We start from the raw sequence: 15,749 nt of genomic DNA, 5'->3' as shown, positions 1-15,749 counted from the left end.
CCCACAAATTATTGATGTTGAAATAAGATCCCATGGTAGGGTAATCCAGGCAATCGAAAATTGATTATTTGTGTGATAGGCTTTTAAGTGAAAGCCATTAGAATTTTCTCTTTTGTTGGCATCTCCTGGCATGTATGAATTATTATGAATTTGAATGCAAGGTGAAGTGGACACATTATGCCCTTGTTGATAAAGTAATATTGTTTTAATCATTTAAATTGCATTATTCCAAATTTAAATGTACATACATGTAGACCTGCTATAGACATGTAGCATACATGTAATTGATTCACATCAGAAGTCATAATAATAAAACTCATACTGTAATGTAGTTTTATTGAATGGCAAATTGTCTGAAAATCAGAACATTACACATTTTCAATGTAGTATTATTGTAGATATTTATTTTGATGATTAATTTTTAAGACTTAATCTTCTACATGTATGTGTACATGTCATAATGCTGAATTCAGTATTCCTGTGTATTTGGGCTTACATGTACATTTTTATGATATTTTGGTCCTTGTTTATTGTTGTTGCTATTTGTTTTATTGAACTAATAAACAGGGCCTCATGGAAGACAACCACTTTGGTGATATGTGGTATCCTGTATAAATACCATAAATAAATAAAAGTTTGGAAGTATGCATGAATCATATTATTTAGTTATCGCAGTTCTACTGCCTGTAAAAAAAAAAAAAAAAAAAAACTGACCATCAGAAACACAAATTTGAATCGTTCACCTTGTTTACAGAACCCACTTTTCTTTTGCAAGCCTTGTTCAGGCTTGTTGTGTTACATCAGTATGAAAAACGCAAGGTCACCAGAGCTCAAAATTATTTATTGTTAATTGGCATATTAGTGATATTACAGTGTAATTCAATTCAGCATCATACTAGTAAATAATCATGCTTAAAACTTGTACTGGCATAGTTAGGTTACTGTATGTACCTTGAATGGCTCTAGGTACTACATGTACATGCAGTCATGTACATGTATCAACAAAATCTATAACAAGGTTTTGAGGCTTTTAAATAAAGGACCTCTTCATTCATTTGCTTGTACACTGTGTACATGTATGTATACTACATTGTGGAGTATTCAAATTCAAAATCTTAGTAATTTTAGAATAATATTGATTTATAAGATGAAATATGAGATAGTAAAATAAAGTATGAATAAATGAATGTAGAGTTGTGGTTTAATTGTCAAGTGTGTATAATATTATGTTTGAAAGGGTAAGCTGCACCTTGCACAGAAGACCTGAAGATCTTGATAGATGAAAAAAAAAACAAGAGAAGGAATTATATTCTATATGACATCATGGATATTTTCTTGCCATGTCCCTGATCTACATTTATCTGTAGATCAAGAAGCGTGCATATCATTAACATATCAAAATTTGTTTATATTGCTTTTTGTTTAATGCAGTATCTCCCAGAGTCATTCCCGATCCTTTATTACAAAAAGGAAAGCACACTTAAGCAGGATTCCTGCCATAAGATAGCTCTATAAGTGGCTTAGATTTGGTAGGGTACCATTATATTTGAATTATTAATTATTTGATGGGAATTGTTTACCTTGTTTCAATAAGTAATTTTGATGAAAATGTCCATGTGAAATGTTCAAACCTTTCCTCTAGGCTGTTGTGGTGTGCTTCCGACTGCATTTCTCAAAGGACAATACAACAAGTAACACAGCTTCTGCCATTGTCCAGCAAGTTATTTCTATTGTCTTTGAGAGGGTTCTTGCTGAAGATGAAGCAAATGCAGGTAAGACAACAAGAGACATTACATGGTTTTAGGTTTTGAGTGAGAAGAAATATAATTTTTTGTCTTTGAGAGGATACTTGCAGAAAGTGGAATCTATCAAAATAAGACCAAAGAAACTGAAGTAGTTTGATAGTCAACAAATTGATGCTAGTTATTATTATTCTTTGACAAAATGAGACCAAAAGAAATTGATCTGGTTTATAGTATAGATGGTCAGTAGTTATAGGAGTAGAGAGATGAATATATTTCTCATGTAATTTTTTAATTTGTAAGTGAAAGATTTCAGTAGAAGGTAATGCAGTTGAGAATCTCCATACTGCTTTGATCAGCTTGGTTAAGGACAGAAAAAGGAACATCAAAGAGTAACTTTTATTGTTCTACTGGAGTCTAATCATCACAATTTCTAAAATCTTAGATGAAATCTCTTGTTTTGGAAACTATTTGCATTCATCAGAAAGAAAATGAATTATGTTTCATATCTATATGATTACTATCCTTGTTTCAGATGGTTCTGAGGTTGGAGTGGATGAAGAACAACTCAAGATAAGTTTGGGCAATCGAGAAGCCCCTAAGTCTCTGAGACCCTGTGCTACAGATGCGTATATGCTGTTTCAGGTTTGTACCATACATTTGGCACTGCAACACAATTGAGGTAATCAGTTGTAAATAAACAGCATCAGTTCATTGATATTTACATTTATATACCAAGATGAAGAAAAGGATAATTATGATCTTGTCTTGCATATCGCATTACAGAACAGAATTTTCTTGTATATGGTTATCTTTTCCTTCATAAGTTTAGTTTTATAGATGATAAAATACATTGGCATTGATTGGAAGCCTATTTTAATGGGGTTTTTTTGTATTGATAAAATTTGCGGTATCCTGTATTTCATAGACTGATGCAGTGAAAGCTGTTTACAGTGACCACCCAAGGGAAACACATAATATGTCCTTTATATACAAGTGACTACTACCGCATAGACAGGTTCTTATATATGTAAAATACCTTCATAGGAATCGCTTTTGTTGTCGCTATAGGGCAATTCCATAAAATATGTACGTCCAACCTCCTATATGTGGGAACTTAATGAAATTTTCTGTCTCTGATTTTTTGTTCTTTTGATAGTCTGTATTGTTCTCAAAGGACCATGACTTGGTCATTTTATGAAGTGAACTAAGACTTAAGAAAAATGGGGGTTGAACGTACAAAAAGGTTGATTATATTATGGAATTGCCCTATAGACAGGTGACTGTTGTAGAGAGAATGCTACTACTATTTCTATTTATATTTGATCTACATTTAACTACCATATTTAACTTGGTATCAAATTTTTTTTTAAACAATATCTGAATATCAACTTCGGTATGTTCCATTGGATTTGATTTGAACAGGATCTGTGTAATCTAGTGAATGGAGACCCACCATGTTGGTTGCAGGGTATGACTACAATGACCAAGAAGTTTGGTTTAGAGCTTCTAGAGTCTGTACTAAATAGCTTCCCTCAAGTGTTCCTCAGGGTAAGAAATGTATACTTCTTATATTTTGTATTAATGGTAAAGTGCAATTGTGCAGTATTCCCAATGGAATTTGTTAAGTTCATTTGCATGTATTGTGACTGAACCAAAGCATTGTGTAGCACTCATGAACAATGTATTTTAGGCCTAAAATATTAATATTTTCCATGCATGAACTATTCACTTTGATTTCAAATGGAAGAAGAAGTTTCACTCTTACTATTGGAATTGATTTATAATCAAAACATTTCTAAATTTTGTGATATCCATCTCATTCTCTTAAAATGGTTAACTCTTTGTTGCGCTTTGTATAAACCTGTAGTTATTTCAGCTGACAAACAATTCGAATTACATTGTAATATCAGAAATGCCATCTTTCCCAAGTACTATTAAGCCTTGTCAGTGAAATATGAAAACAAACAATATAAATAGATTTTCAAATTGTTTCATTATTCATAATTGACTATTTAGAGATAAATCTTTGATTTTATATTAAGAGCAGTATAAAAATTTAAAGTGACAAGGTTTTCAAAGACATGATTTAGAAAAAAATTAATCACAAGAAGTGAAAGAGACTTTTGCATCGATAAAGATATTTCAGGTTATAGTGATAACAGCAAAATAGATATCTGTGTAAATGCATTTGACTTCTGAAAGAGCAACCACCTATGATACGATCATATTCATGAACATACAGCAAAGGAAAATGTCACAAGTCAATCTCTTCTCTAAACTAGTAGTACGTTACTTTTTTCAACCTGATATGAAAGTCATCTAGTCCTTTTGAATAATTCATTATAAGCTGCTTTCCTGTGCAATCTGTTATGTATGTTGGCTGCCAAAAGTGGTTCATCGTCACAATGCGTCTACACAATCTTGTCATTTCATTATGTATGCACAATGTGTTAACATTGGGCCAAATATTCATTTTGCATTGTCCTAGATCAGAGAATTGAATAATCTTTTATATTTTTTCTGTATACATAAATAATGTGTACACCTGAAAGCAATCATTCTTTCATGCCATGCAGTCTGCTATAAAATTGGAGGATATGATGAAAAGGACCCCTTTCCCCCCCCCCCCGCATAATATTTACATTTTTATTTTAAAATATGTATTCACTTAGAGATAAGGTTTTTCCATGGTAGGTTGGTCAACTATGAAATACTTTACTATATACATGTAGTTAGGGTGATATTGAATTTGAAAGGACTCATTTGTATTGTCATGATTTCATTTTCTTTAAAATTGTGTCAGGGTGGGGGCTTCTCTCATTTTATTCTCGATCTGTACTGGGAAATAAAGATCATATGATTAAAGGAACTAATGTGAAAGGTGATGTAATAAGATTTAAGGATGTACCATGACTGATTAACAATTATTACTGAAAATTTGAATACCAGTGCCGGGCAGGGATTTGCTCAGCATTTTGAAATAAAATTGTGAGGAAGATATGTAATACAAATAATAATGATACATGTATGTTATATTTCCCCCGACCAAATGTGCAGCACACAGAATTCAGTTTCCTCCTGAAGGAGCGAGTATGCCCCCTCCTGATCAAGCTCTTCTCCCCTAGCTTGAAGCATCGTCAGGGATTATCAGCCCCTACTGCACCTGCCAACCCACCAGAGAAGCCCACCTTCCATATGAGCCTTAGGCTACTCAGAGTGGTGTCTGTCGTCATCAACAAGTACTACTCTCTTCTTGTAAGTTACATGTATTGTGTCTTACTGCTGACCAGTTCATTAGATGTGACAAGGTGTTTTTTTCTGTTCAACATAGCAAAATAAGTTTTTGTAATATTGAATTATGATTTAGAGGCTAATTCTGTGTTATTTTACTTTTCAATCTCAGTCATTTGTACAAAAAATTAGCAATTTTGCGAGATAAAAAGTTCTTTGCTCAACAAGAAAATTGTATGACCTAAGCAGGTGTATTTTATAAGGACTTTTATTTTTTATTGTTAATAATTAAAAAAATTCCAAAGATATTTGGACCTTTATTGGAGTCTTGGACATGCTGTGTCAATCCTTAATAGTAAAGTGATAGCGGTCTTGATTAAAAGCATAATTATGTCAAATTTATAGATTTATCTTCCACTTTACATCTTCTCTTGAAATCCACAATGTATATCTATGCTATTGAATTTGATGTTTGCAAGATATAGACTGTATTGATCACCATATAATCTTCTTCTCTTGATTGATTCTTTGAACTAATCATTTCTTCAAGGCTGTGCGTGTGTTGAAAGTAATACTCAGCTGCAGATCGTAATCATCATCTTGTTTATGCAAATTGCCCAAGGCTTACAGATTTCACGGCTCTACTCAGAGATTTCATAGATCTTCCCTAAGCAGATTTGAATGATCAAGTCCTGATACTCATCCAGATTGATAGATATTATGTGATTCTGTTCCTTTGTAACATCATACCTTGACATTTAGTTCTTGCTTATGTCTTAGAGAAGGGATTCCCTGGTCCCCAAAACACTTCATTCCAAGAGATTATTTCAGTGTAACAATATCTTGCCAATTTCGTCTTGTCATGAAAGAGAAGAAAATTTGTTTAGATCCCAAATTGTTATCATTGGTTTGTTCTGTGAAAATAGAGAGGACAGGTATTCTTCGAGATAGGAAAGACATATTTGTATCTCAGTATGTTTTTTGTTAGTTTTTTGTAGTTGAAACTTTGAATATATAGTCTATGATTAACATATGCTGTGTAAGAGTATGTAGTATGGTCTTGACATAGTGTTGCATGATAAAGTGAAAGTGAATTGATTTTGTATCCATTGTGGTCTAATCATCTTCCTACTTGTATTTTTTTTTCTTCAGATGACAGAATGTGAGATATTTCTCTCATTATTGGTGAAATTCATGGAAGGGGATAAACCACTATGGCAAAGAGTCATGGCATTAGAAGTCTTACACAAGATTTGTTCACAATCCAAGCTTTTAAGGTGAGAAGAATAAGAAGTGGATATAATCCATTTCATGCTCAAATATGTTTTCAATATATTGCCCATTTGATAGGGCAGGGATTCTTTTACATCATATGTATCTTCTTGTGAACTAGTGAGGTCATACAAATAATGATTGTTTTGACCTGGCATGATGGCTCAGTGGTAGAGAGATGGTCTTGTGAATTGGAGGTTGTGGGTTCCATTCCTAGCAAGGTGATACAGAAGACTATAATAATTGGCTTTCAACTCAGCATTATTAAAGATCGGAGAAGAATAACATCAACACTTTTATTTTACACAGAGCCTGCTGGTAAGGCAGATCCATAACTTAAATAGATATTGTTGTTGGTGATGGAGGTGGTAGTAGTAGTAGTAGTAGTAGTAGTGGTGGTGGTGGTGGTGGTGGTGGTGGTGGTGGTAGTGGTAGTAGCAGTAGTAATAGTAGTAGTAGTAGTAGTACTAGTAGTAGTAGTCGTAGTAGTAGTAGTAGTAGTAGTAATATTAGCAGCACAGTAATAATGGTAGTAGTAACAGTAGTTGTAGGTAGTGGTAGTAGTAGTAATTTTAGCATCACAGTAATAGCGGTAGAAGTAACAGTATTTGTAGTAGTAATAGAAGTGGTAGTTTTTTATAGTCATCTCCATCCTCCTCGTCATAGAAATAGTAGTAGTAGTCGAAGTAGAAGTAGCGGTCTCAGTATTATTAGAAGTCCTCGCTGTCCTCCTCGTTGTTGTACAAGTATTATAAGTCGTATTCGTAGTAGTAGAAGTAGAAGTAAAAGTAGTAGCAGTAATATTAGAAGTCATCGCAGTGCTCTAAAACAATATGTTCTTTGCCTCCCCTGTATTATGTTTACAGGATGTTCTGCAAGTCATATGACATGAAACCTCATTCAACCAAGATCTTTGCCAACATAGTGAATGCCCTTGGTGTGTTCACACAGTCTCTCTTCATGAGCCCTACCGCAGAAAGACAAAATAGTCAGTCATGTAAGTCACATATTATCAAAATTTTATGATAACATCTTGTGTAAATTCAAATTGTACTTGATTTTGAAGTCCAAATAATTTAAACATTGTTGTAAATATTGAAAATAATAATGGGGGAGTGGGCAGGTGTCATATTTTTCTCCTGGACTTGCAAAATATGTCTTCGGCCTGAACATGAAAATATGAAATGTTGCAAGATTATTTCTCTTTTTTTTTTAAATTTTGGATATGATCTATACATACTTATGCCTGCTGGGAGTTGATAAATGATTTATCATATTCTTTGAACTTCCTTGACCAATGTACTTCTGAATTATGTGATTCCTATCTTGGCTTTGTATAAGAATTACCTGGATCCTGTAGGCAATTAAAGATCATATGTTCTTTGCTATTGTGATGCAATAACTGTTTGTTATATATATTATAAAGTCTTTAAGAGCAATAGAATTCATTATTTAATGACCGAGATATAATGAATCACTGATAATTGGAATGAAATACAATGTAGCCATTAAACTAATAATGCCTGGGTTGCTGTACAGATATCAGACTTGGAGATTAAAATTGTTGATGAAAATTGTTCTAAAAACAATGATGACGCTTCATTAAGTTTCCTCTGGTTCAGATTTCCCCCATCAACTGGCAATCCTTTATTACCAATCATATCATTAATGTTAGTAAACGGTACAAGTATATGGCTCCAGTGATTATTATTATTTTTTTTTTATTAGCTGATAAATCTACCAAGGAGACTGGTAGCACATCTCAGAGCAGTACTGGAAGCTCACCTGCAGCTAGTATACACCCCCAAGCAGCTTTCACATACAAGGGGGTTTGGATACCACTCATTCCTGTAGCAGCATTAGGCACATCAAAGGCTTTAATGTAAGTGCTTCCCCCCCCCCATGTTCATTATATGGAAAGAGAAAGGTGAATTTACTGTATATATGCCAGGACATTCATTTCAGTCTAGCGATAATGCACTGCATTTTTTTCCCCAGAGGATATTGAGGAAAAATCAGAGGTGATTGTATATCTTCACTGTGAAATTAACATTGCGTGTGATATGGTTATCTTGTTCTATTGATAATATTTTGTTAATTTATTCATTCATTGATTTTATGGTAGGTTGGTCAACATCATTATTTGTGATAGTGATGATCTTCAAGTTTACTTTTGAGGACAGGAGTGTTAAACAAACTCAAAGGATTTGTCATCCAAGGCCACTGAAGGCCATGGCCATTGATGCTCATTTGACTGGCCTTTATGCCCTCTGCATTGGACTTGGAGATCCGTTGCATACTTTTTATTTTCCCATTCATGATATGTAGAAGTGGCCATACCCTTAACATTATCTCTGCTTTATATTCCTCCTCAACAGAATGGACATGTTAGAAAAAACGGATTCCCCTCCGATACCCGACGGGTACGCCATGTCTGTATCCTTTGCATGTCTCCTGGACGTGACCAAGAGCGTCTCTTCGGTCGTCACCCTTGAGCTTGAGGCAGAGGAGAAGAGAGTAGATAGGGAAGAGAGGGAAAGAAAGCAGATGGAACAAGGATCAGTTCTTGACAAGGATGATGATCAAGAGGAAGAGGAGGAGGATGATAGGCCTAGGAGTGTAGATAGTGTATTAGCTACAGTAAATAAAGGTGTGTGACCCCTTTGGGTCATCAATAAGAATTGATTTTTATTATTTGTTTGGTGTCACCTGTTCCTGGGAGGCAAAAAGTGAACTGGGGGCTGTTTCATAAAGCTGTTTGTAAGTTAAGAGCGACTTTAAGAACGAATGGTGATCCTTGTAGTAAATGATGCTCTCCATTTTAATGTTCATTGGTGATTATTTAGCGTGAAGAAAGGTTCACCAGTCATTCTTAAAGTCGCTCTCCAATTACAAACAGCTTTATGAAACGCTAACCCGAATCATTATGACCCACAGGTCTATCCTCGTGATTTAACTGATTAGGGTGGATGCTGCATCCCAACTGCATATCTTCCTGAGGGACACAACATAGAAAGTCTTTCCCATGGTTGTGTATATTTCTTTTTTACAGGCAAATACTTCCAACATATAAACAAAACATGGCATATGATACAGCAATCAAATTTATTGCCAGCCATTTTATCAGCGTAATCAGCTGTGACACTTTCCCTTCAATACCTGAACGAAGCGTTTTTTTTTGTCTCGTATCAATAATGGGGGATCCACATATTTAAAATGAATTGCAGGATTGAAAGTAACCCTTTTCTTTAATATGCATTGTTATCTACCTAATTGGTGTTACTCATACATTACTGTGTTATTGTTTCTTTTCACTATAGATCTGAAAGATCTTTGGGTTGAGATGGTCAATTCTTCATGGTGTGGTGTATTAGCTGCTCTGTCACTCCTCTTAGAAGCATGGTATGTAAAAGATCAAACAGTGTATATCTCTCTTTACCAATTTGTGCTGTGACTTTCAACAGGAATCATACTTTTTAATATACAGGCAATGTGTCTTTAACATTGGCTTTTCCATACTTCCCATTGTTTTGGCTATGATAAAAGTGAAGATTAGTGATGAAAAGATGCTTACAGGATTCCTGTGTGTAAAGAAGAAGCTCTGACTTTTGATGAGTTGCCATTTTGACTGTGCCCTTGTTTGATGTTGAACTTTTTATGAAGGAGGTTACTTTCATTTAGACATTTTGGTTTCAGAGTAGTTCGACCTTAGTACTATTATTGGAGTCTTTCATCCAGAATGCAGAAGTGCGTAAGGCTTAGCTTTGAGAGTTAACCTCAAGCTTATTATATCTTTAAACAATTTGGTTGATCTTGCCATAGTTGTCAAAAGTAATGTCTTCTTCCAAGACAAACGTGCCATTTATCAAAACAAAAGCAGTTATTCAGAAAGAATAATCTTCTGTCATTTATCATCTAATTGTCCATACTTGCAGAGCCCTACCATACAAATATCACCACTGACCAAGAAATACTGTCCTTATTTTTCCTTAACCTGTAGTACCGATGAAGCAGCCGCAGAAGCCATATTGAAGTGTCTTGAGCTGTATGCCAGTCTATGTGGTAAGCTTGGTCTTACTGTGTCCAGGGATGCTTTTGTGACAGCTCTGTGCAAGTCCTCCTTACCTCCTCACTATGCCTTGGCTGTACTCAACATTGCACTGCCAACCGGGATCAGTACCCCTAAAGGTAGGAACAGGTGAAACAATGTTTTAGGTAGAATGGGTTGCATGAGGGTTGAGATAAGGTACTAAATACCAGTTCCAGCTTGGGTAAGAATGTGAAAATGTTGTATTCGCAATGAGTTACTGTTTGCCAGCCAGTAGCAGAACAAAGATGCTGATGCTGAGTTTTTCATTATTAATATAAATGATAAGCAAACGAGATGTGAAAATATGTCATGTCTGTTATACAATTCTTGCCCAACATAAGAATTCCGAGTTGTGTACTCCTTTGTGAAATAAAAACGAGATCTCTTTGCATGAACACACTTATAAATTATTACAGGATATTCATAACAGGGAAGGCTGAGGCCAATTTGTTTTCTAGAAGGCCATTCTTTAACACTATTTGTGCAGAAATACAAATTCATTGGAAATCATGAGTTATGTGCTTTGCTTGATTGTCAATTTCTTTCACCTCAGATAAATTTTCTGGAACTTTCACCTTGTTATGTGCATAATTGACTTTTTTTTTGATAATTCAAACATTACCCATCAAGCAATATCCAATGAATCAAAAGATTCATTTCATTCTCTTTTATTTCATCTTCTCTTTATTGTTTCTCTCTTTTCATCTTTCCTCACTTTGCCCATCCCTCTCCCTCTCTCCCTCTTTCTCTCTTGTTTATTCTTTCCTTCTCCCTTATTCCTACCTTTTTCTACAGATCACAAGAGGAGTTCAAGCAGTGCCAGTCGTGATGGGTTTCTTCAGGCCACTGAAGGAGGTACTGCTGATCCTACAGATAGTAGAAACCAAGTGGTTGCCGTCGGCACCCCTCTTACCTCAGTTGTTGGTGGGCAGCAGGGTCCTGTCATGGTAATATTTTAAAAGAATTATTCTAAAAATATCTTTGAAATTATGGCAATTCTGGAATAATCTGTGTGTTAACAGTCACCCAAACAATAATTATTATCATTTGTGAAGAGAGGAAATCCCAAGCAGTTCTTGAATTCTATTGTGTCAGATATATCTTTTATTTATATACCCCTGATGTGCCTGTTGTCATGAAGTGTAATAATTTCAATATCAAACTGGGATGTGCTCAATTTCCCCATCAGAAAATAACCAATATTCTAAAGATAACATTGAATAAGGTTCATTAAAAATTGTTTTGTCTATTATTAATTCTATAATCTCTATTATGGTCCTAACTTCGAATCAGCATCAAAGAAAATTCTCGATCATTAAAAACCTTAATCATATATTTTCATTAAAGTGGCAAGAGTCTTTGGTGAAAGTGGCGAATGGTTAAATATTAATAAGATGATTAACCAGGGCGCGACAAAACCGCTTGCCCGCTTGACCGGGGCAAGTGAAAATGACGTGCGGGCAAGCATTTCTCAAAGTCAATTGCCCGATTGGGCAAGTGGTTGGTTTGAAAATGAAAACGATATTACAGTAAATTTAAATAATTTTTCGATAAATTGCAATCATCGGCCAATTATCTCTCATACAAAATGTCATCCCAGTAAAAAAAAAGTGGAAACATGTCAAATCAGCGCCAATTTACCAACAATTTATCGCCAACGGTCCCGTTCGATGGGGGCTGCCATCTTACTTTCTAAACTATACTGTGTGCATGCACTATTAATCGACGGAGGAGCTAGCTGGGGAAACCCCTCTCTCGCCCTCTTAGCGCATGCTCTAATACATCGGCGCTACAGTACATGTACGTACGTACATGAGCGATCGCGAGCCAGCCGACTCTCGAGCTCGATCGCGCTGAATGCATGCAAATAAACCAAATAAACAATGAGTCGTCATGCAGACTAAAAAAGGCGACTTTTGTTGTCGCAATTGGCGACCAGAACAACTTGAACAAGAGTCAAGAAAAAGAAATGCCGAGGCCAGCGCCAGTAAATCAAGTTCAACCAGGACAGAAAAGAATAATTAGGAGCAAAAGAATTTTTGAAAAAAAACCTGGCAAGCAGTTTTTTCTATCGGGCAAGCAAATTTTTTTATCACTTGCCCGACAGGGCAAGTGATGAAATTTTTTTTGTAGAGGCCTGTCCTGGATTAACCATAAAATCTTTTAAGTTATCAGTACCACCATGCATACCATATTAAAAGGAGTGCATTTGGTACCCAAGGAAGAGTCATATCCATTGGATTTGGCACGTAAAGGATTCCACAGCAGATTTCTCAATACAAACACTGAAGGATTAGAGAGAAAAGGATGCTGAGTTGATATCTCTTATTAGTAATGCCCATGAGTCACTCAGACTTTCAATAAGATGATTAATAGATTCAACATTTATCTTTTTCTTGTTTTTTTTTTCTGTACAGCTGACAGCTAAGAACATCCAATGTATGAGAGCCATCCTATCTCTAGCACACTGCCATGGTGCTATCTTAGGAGCATCCTGGCACCTTATTCTATCCACCCTTCAACATCTGGTATGGATATTAGGTCTCAAACCTACACCAGGTGGAGGTCTCAAAGGTAATAAATCTTCTTGACAATACCCGGCATGAAAGCTTTGTAACAATCATACCACATTTCAAACATGCCATTTTTTTAATTTTTATATTTCATTTCTTTAGCAAACCCTGTAGAGTTGATGTGCAGGGGCAAGATCAATTTGTCAAATTTAAAGTTGAATTAATAGATTGATACATATCATTGATCTAGGGTGCATTTCATTAAATTAATAGTAGATATGAGTTTCAATGTGTGCAGTCAAGTGTAGAAGCTTTCTTTTAGCCCTGATGAGATTAGTTTTATGGGGGGGGGGTTGTTAGATTATTTGTTTTTATTTGCGAATTATTTCAAATGTAATTTTTTTCCTCTACATTACCCCTCACAACCTATAAAAGCAATGCTATTTTGTTGTGTGAAGTGCATGTTGAGTCATCCTTTCCTGTACAACCTCAGTTTCTTCTTCCATATTCAATTTATTATTTTGTATAGTATTTTTGTTCAATGCTTGAAGATGAAGTACCCAGTAATCAATATTGGTATTCAGCACAAGCTGTTTTCCAAAGCATTTTTTTAAAACCTCCAATACTCCTTCGACATTGTAGTCAAATAGATGATTAATTTATATCCTGACCTTGTATTGATTTTATGATTTAGCGGATGAATCACAAACCGTTGTGATGAAATGTGAGTAGAAAGCGTAAGATTCTCCTCTAGCAGTTCTCTGTCATGCATACCTCGTGATTGATGCATACATGTAGTGTAGCTGAACAAGCATGCATCCTACATTTATGCATTAACCATTGTCTTTAACAGAATTGCATAATAGACTTGTCAACTTTTGTTTCAACCAGCTAACAACATTCCTCTGGTCCTGTAGATAAAAAGAAGGTGATGGGTGAAGAGAGATAATACCAATGTAAGGGTGGAGGGGGAAAAAAGGTGGCTGAAAAAAAATGGAAAAGGTCAAATTTGGAAAACGACTGAGTTTAAAAGATGAGAAGACGGTGAGGGTGAAGAAAAAAAGAAAGATTGATATTTTACTGAAATTGAAATGTCTAAACGACTGGAAAGCGCAACTGGTAGATGAATAGGAGGTAGATAGATAGAGTAATTAGCTGTCAATTTGATGGATTGACTGATAGACAGACAGGCTTGTAGATAGTAGTGTATGTAGATAGATACACAAAGAGATGGATGAATGAACAGGTTGGTTTATGTATATAAAAAAAAATGCATTACATCTGCACCTCATAATGAGATCAAGTAAGAATAAGACGAAAACACATTTTGATAGACTTTATTACATGTACAAAGAATGTTGTTCTCATATACATGTATCATCCATTCATACATATTCATTCACACAAAGTACATATCTTGTGTTTGTCAAATGTGTTAGGATATAGGGAATGTCTTTGAGAAATAGATTTAATCTTTATACTTATATATACTAAAAGAGATTCATGTAGCTTCTGTCATATTAATACAACATTAGACTTCAGCATGGATGACCATGTATAATTATATACAAATGTAGATAAGTATGAAGTGCATTTTCATTGCAATAGCAAGTTAAGTGATTTGTTAACATTGTATGGATCCTTAAAATCATTGAGAAACTAGAATATTTTGAAATTTGCACTTGACCAACTTACTTTGTATATAAGACCATACCAAAGTCAATGTACTGTGTGATATTAGTTCAGAGTTCAGTGAAGAATGATAATCAGATACAGCATATAACAGCAAATTATATTTGCATCAGTTAATATATCATTACCCCCAAATTGTTGCACTTTGCATATTTCAAACTTTGCTCGTAATTAACGGTTTTGTGGTGTTTACTGTATGTCTTTCATGAAAAACAGAATGTATCTTTTCTGTAACTGCAACCCATCCCCAACCCTTGTGAATTTGTGCAGTAAGCATGCTTTCCAATCCTACCAATATGTATTAGTTGTAGATTAGTTTAGTACTATAAGTGATACCTGATGGTGAAAATGAATCTTTATGTCTAATGAAAAAATGTTCAGTGCAGAATAAAATAATGACCCTTTGAAAAAAATAATGCTGGAAATCTCTGGTCTGTGCTAATGGTTGTTTTTCTCAATGGATGTTCTTTTCTCAAATTGACCTATGGCTTTGATTATTCAACTCTGGACACAGTGGGATTATCTGGGGATGGTTTTTTACCGGCTGGTGCCTTTGGGTTTGAACTTGAAGAGTTGACCAGGGATCTATCTCATTCTCTTTGAAACACTTATCCTAAACTGGCCTTATACTCTGACCCAAAATTTACCCCTATGTGATTCTTTTTTTTTGTTCTGATAATTGCCCTATGAAAAATATTAATGCATATTTTGTCTCTCTAAGTAGCACCTCAATGCTTCTCATTCTGCAGACTGTCTATTTGAAGTTATTATATATCTAACATATTGTATGAAATAATGCAAGGTAAGTGGTTATTGGTCCCTGATTGCAAGCAATACATATATAGAAGTTCTGCTTACAATGGGTTATAAAACAATTTAAAACAATGGTAGAAAATACAGTGAAGAAGACAAGTTACATAAAAGAATTTTCTGCAATATTCATACCCAAATATATACATGTATTAAGCAGATTTCATGTTCCTAGCTTGCACAAAGTGAATCTTTATCCTCTAAACATATTAAATCCATGAATAACGAAAGAAATGTGATATTGGCACAGCCGGTATACTGGTTATGTGGCAAATAAAGAAGGATCAAATCAAAATGATATCTATGATGTATAATAATTGCAACAAAAAACTGTAACTGTAATTGAACAAAAGCAGAAATGAGCACAAATTTGATGTTATTTCAACTGACTTTAGG

At 34.8% G+C, this 15,749-nt stretch overlaps 1 protein-coding gene across 1 annotated transcript in view; it reads left to right on the top strand.

The window, feature by feature from the left end:
- Positions 1-15,749, top strand: part of LOC129257688 (protein MON2 homolog) — a 60,825-nt gene that overhangs the window by 16,408 nt on the left and 28,668 nt on the right. Inside the window, exons 6-18 of the mRNA XM_054896069.2 lie at positions 1,643-1,772; positions 2,278-2,387; positions 3,168-3,293; positions 4,803-5,000; positions 6,129-6,253; positions 7,115-7,245; positions 7,977-8,130; positions 8,627-8,898; positions 9,569-9,650; positions 10,249-10,436; positions 11,134-11,285; positions 12,756-12,912; positions 13,546-13,575. Coding sequence (XP_054752044.2) covers positions 1,643-1,772; positions 2,278-2,387; positions 3,168-3,293; positions 4,803-5,000; positions 6,129-6,253; positions 7,115-7,245; positions 7,977-8,130; positions 8,627-8,898; positions 9,569-9,650; positions 10,249-10,436; positions 11,134-11,285; positions 12,756-12,912; positions 13,546-13,575 — 1,855 coding nt within the window. The remainder of the gene's footprint in view (positions 1-1,642; positions 1,773-2,277; positions 2,388-3,167; positions 3,294-4,802; positions 5,001-6,128; positions 6,254-7,114; positions 7,246-7,976; positions 8,131-8,626; positions 8,899-9,568; positions 9,651-10,248; positions 10,437-11,133; positions 11,286-12,755; positions 12,913-13,545; positions 13,576-15,749) is intronic.

The sequence above is a fragment of the Lytechinus pictus genome, chromosome 3 (genome assembly GCF_037042905.1).
Source record: "Lytechinus pictus isolate F3 Inbred chromosome 3, Lp3.0, whole genome shotgun sequence".
Lineage (NCBI taxonomy): Eukaryota > Metazoa > Echinodermata > Echinoidea > Temnopleuroida > Toxopneustidae > Lytechinus > Lytechinus pictus.
The sequence above is the reverse complement of the archived record's forward strand: the minus strand, read 5'-3'. Positions and strand labels throughout refer to the sequence as shown.